General features: G+C 40.2%; 1 protein-coding gene across 5 annotated transcripts in view; it reads left to right on the top strand.

The window, feature by feature from the left end:
- The window catches only part of ncoa7b (nuclear receptor coactivator 7b), a 20,296-nt gene extending 17,913 nt beyond the window's left edge, over positions 1 to 2,383 (top strand). For all 5 annotated transcript variants that reach the window (XM_015048721.1, XM_015048725.1, XM_015048724.1 and 2 more), the window contains 6 exons: positions 173 to 320; positions 424 to 549; positions 818 to 970; positions 1,131 to 1,226; positions 1,318 to 1,391; positions 1,494 to 2,383. In XM_015048721.1, coding sequence (XP_014904207.1) covers positions 173 to 320; positions 424 to 549; positions 818 to 970; positions 1,131 to 1,226; positions 1,318 to 1,391; positions 1,494 to 1,629 — 733 coding nt within the window. In that variant the 3' untranslated portion in view covers positions 1,630 to 2,383. The remainder of the gene's footprint in view (positions 1 to 172; positions 321 to 423; positions 550 to 817; positions 971 to 1,130; positions 1,227 to 1,317; positions 1,392 to 1,493) is intronic.
- The last annotated feature ends 1,761 nt before the right edge of the window (positions 2,384 to 4,144 follow it).

Here is a 4,144-nt window from a genome sequence, read left to right on the forward strand (position 1 = left end):
CCGGGGGGGGCACCCGAAAATCTGGTTTTTTTTTCCCAGGGGGGGGGATTTTTTTTCCCCCCCCCCCCCCCAAAAAAAAAAAACGTCAGAAAATGGTAATGTCTTTTGTTTTGTTTTTTTCCTCGAGGATAATCTGTTGAAAGATGTGTGTGTGTGCGTGTGTGTGTTTCAGGGTGGACAGTCTCTACTCCTTTTTCGTCCAGTGGTCTCCTGATGTGTACGGGAAGGAAGCCCGTGAGCAGGGCTTTGTTGTGGTGGAGAAAGACGAGCTGGACATGATCGACAACTTCTTCAGTGACCCTGCGTCTTGCAGCTGGGAGGTGAGGATTTTGTGCTACCATCGCCCCAGTTTTTGTGTGAGTGTTTTATTCCCCACTTTAACCTCTTTTGTCTTTTTTTTTTTTTTCCTGCTGCATATTCTAGATCATCACCATCGACGAGGCCAAACGCAGACAGAGCTTCAGCAGCTGTGACAGAGACTCCACGGTCGACGCTTTGCCCATGCTTATTGATAACAGTGATCTGCTGCAAGATACACACATTGAGAAGGTAAGTTGTATAGGACACACAGCAGGTTTCCTACCGCCCAAAACCTTTTATTCTTTTTTTTTTTTTTTTTTAAACTGAGATTTCATTTTACTTTGTCAAACACGACAAAAAAAAAATCTATGCAAAAAAATCACAGCATAACAGCTTGGTCTTATGTTTAAAATGGGATAGAAAGAAATATAAACATATTAAATCCTACCCTAGGTGCTTATGCAAGTATTAATTCCTTAATTCACAGTCTAATAGTTGATTGTTTTGTTTCTTTCAGCTTGCCTGTCGCCTGCCAGCCCGCGTGCAGGGTTATCTGTGGAGGCTGGTCTACAGCACTGAGAAACATGGCACCAGTCTGAAGACTCTGTACAGGAACCTGTTGGATGTGGACAGTCCCGTGCTGCTGGTTGTCAAAGATGTGGATGAGCAAGTAAATAACAGACTCATTGTACAAGATAAAACTGTTTATCTTTGGCGCCTCACAGTGGTGAAAGATATATATAGACTTCACAAACCCCAAGTCATGCCATTTGTGGATATTTCTATCAGAAAGGTTATTTTTGTGTATTTCATTTTTTGTCTTGTTACAGATATTTGGAGCTTTTTCAACTCACCCCTTCAGAGTCAGTGAACATTTCTATGGCACTGGAGAGACATTCCTTTACAGCTTCTGTCCTGAAATTAAGGTTCGTGCTTCACTATCTCCATAAACGCATCCCAGAAATCTGCACTCACTTTAGAGTGTTTTAATTCTGACGTAATTTGGCATGATTTCAGGTGTACCGCTGGACGGGGGAGAATTCTTACTTTGTGAAAGGCAACACTGACTCTCTGCAGATGGGAGGAGGAGGGTGTGTACAACAGCCATGTTATTCCCTTTGCTGTCACTTGGCTGTTGAATAGAAAAGTGCGTTTTAGCTGCTCCCTGACTTTTTGTGTCCCCTCTACTGCAGCGGCCATCTGGGTCTCTGGCTAGACGGCGAGTTGTACCGAGGCACCACCACCAAGTGCGCCACCTTCAACAATCAGCCACTCTCCGCCCGGGAGGACTTCAACATCCACAGCCTGGAGGTGTGGACCTTTGAGTAGCCTCATCTGCTCAGGCTCCTGACACATCTACACATCTTGAGCCATTAGACAAACACTCCCAAGCCTGTTATGCATCACTTGGAGCCACTCATGAAAGAGACTGAGTGTTATGTGAGACAGAAGCAAGCGGCAAAAGCGTCCGTGTTCTGCAGGGAGCCTGATCACGAGTTTACATCCAGTTGCTTTTGCAAGTGGAAGTGCGACAAAATGCCCTGAGCTCATACGCCGCCTTACAAATGGAACCGAGGCTCCAGCTTCCTCGGCGTGAAGGCTGCCTTGCAGTCAAAGCTGCTCTTTGACTGTGTGGCTAAGACCTAAAGAGGCCAAAGTTCTCACATTAATAGTCACATTATTCACATTATTCCCATCAACACCAGGAAGTCTCAGAATGATCTGGGCTTAATCCTTACAGAAATTATCAACAGTGTTGACAATATTTGTATGTTTGACAATGTACATATTTATGTACTGAAGAAATTCGGAATGTCAATCGTTTTTTTTTTTTTTTTTTTTTTTTGTTATTGCTGCAGTTTACTCAAAACTTGAAGGAAAGTGACAATTGCCAGGGTTAATTTTAATCCATTCAACGACAAATTGCTAAATTGTTTCCATCTGAAGCATTCGCTTCTCCTTTGGTGGTAACTTTTTCTCTTTTTTTTTTTGGTGGTAACTTTTTCTCTTTGGTGGTAACTGATCCACTCTCTGAAATGGCAAGAGTGAGATACGTTTCACTTTCCAAATGAAGAAATGTGATCCAAAAAGGCTCCTACAGCCAGAAACAAGTTTGCAATGACCAAATTTAATGTTTTGTTCCTGACCTTGTATTTTATAAGAATATTTTTGCATTTTATTTTTATATTCTTTTTTTTTATGAGAAAACTGATCCTTTTTTTGGTATTATGTTTTTTTTTTTCTTTTTTACAATAGTTTATTTCTGTTCATGAGTAATTTTATGTTAGAATTTTTGTTGGTTTGTTTTCTGTTGTTTATTTTTTCTTTTTTTTACTTGGTCATTGTTGTTGAGCCAGTTTAACATGATGCCACTTTGCACTACAGGATGCACCTAATGCTGCCTTTGTGGCCCCTGGTAATGAGGATTACTTTAATATTACTGTTAAATTGTTACTGAATCTAGTTGAATCTTTAACCAGAAAAGGGAAGTCCAACCACGCCTCACTCTCTACATTAGCTAAGCGTTGATGAGAAAAAGGGATCAACTGTGTTATTCCACTCTGATGCGGCACTAACTACACTATCAAATCTGTTAACACAGAAATGAAGCCTCTTTTTGTGTCTGATGCAGGCTTGTAGTGCATGAATACAACACCACTACCTGCCATGCTCTGTTCACTAATGCCCGAAAAATGCTTCATGTTAAAATTGAGCGATATTACTTTAGAGCTGGTTGGTGTTGTAACTGTGAATGCTCCCCAAGTATTATTTCTTGTGAATTCAAAACTGCTGTGCTCTGTGATGTCTCTAAGAAGCTATTTATTGTTGTTATTGCCACCACATTTAAATTTAAATAAATGTTGAACATATAACATAAATATAACAATGAGCTGCTCATGATTTCAGTTTGTTGAGAGTTGAAAGCTTTTTTTTCCACTGCTGAAAGCGGAACATGTGTACTGGAACATAATCCCCTGATGTGAATGAACTAATTTTTCATTTAGAGCCTTATGCAGATCACAACTGTCCTCAAAGAGCCAGTTGTGCCAGAATGTATTTATGAAACCCAATAACAAACTGTTAAAATATTAATAGTTGTCTCTCCATTCAGTGAGTACTTCAAATTAAATAATATGGAACATCTTTTCACAGAGATGTAATTTGGCAGCATACAGATAAAAACTGCTTTGATTTGATTGATAAAATTTAAATATACAACTGTTCTCTTGAAGGTTAGAATTATTTCCCTCTATAGTCTGAAGGGCCGCAAAAACCTGTGGTGGGCCGGATTTGGGCCCCGGGCCTTGAGTTTGACACGCGCTGTAGAACGTCATCTCAACAAAGACCGTTTTCAGAAAAGATGCATCACTCTGTAGATTACAAACAGTTTTTAGCTCAGTTTAGCTTTAAAAGGAGGTTCGAAGGTGTTCGGGGGATTCAAGATTCAAGGCAAATTGAATATGTTAACTAAAGTGTACTTTTGTTTTACTCTTAAGGTCTTTCTAAATTATTTTAACCTAACTTCATCTCCATTTATCTATCAGGAAAACTGACGAGTGATGTCCACTCGCAAAAATTGACGATCTTTTGTAGACATGTAATGCGGAACAAAAACAAATTGAAAGGGAAGACGCTGGAGGAACCGTATCTGATGGGGAAACGCGGATTGAAGAAACACCGGGAGGGAAGATGGAAGGAAAGACTTGTAAAGAGTTTGATGAATCGTGTATTTTCTGCCATTTTGCGCACAATAAAGACGTAGAAACGACCATTCTTAAGCAGGTAAGGAGTTTTTGTTGGGCTTAAGGAGGAGAGATCATACAGCTGAAACTCACCGCAGTGA

This window comes from Poecilia latipinna, unplaced genomic scaffold, assembly GCF_001443285.1.
Source record: "Poecilia latipinna isolate Pla-1442-1.1 unplaced genomic scaffold, P_latipinna-1.0 Scaffold901, whole genome shotgun sequence".
Classification (NCBI taxonomy): Eukaryota; Metazoa; Chordata; class Actinopteri; order Cyprinodontiformes; family Poeciliidae; genus Poecilia; species Poecilia latipinna.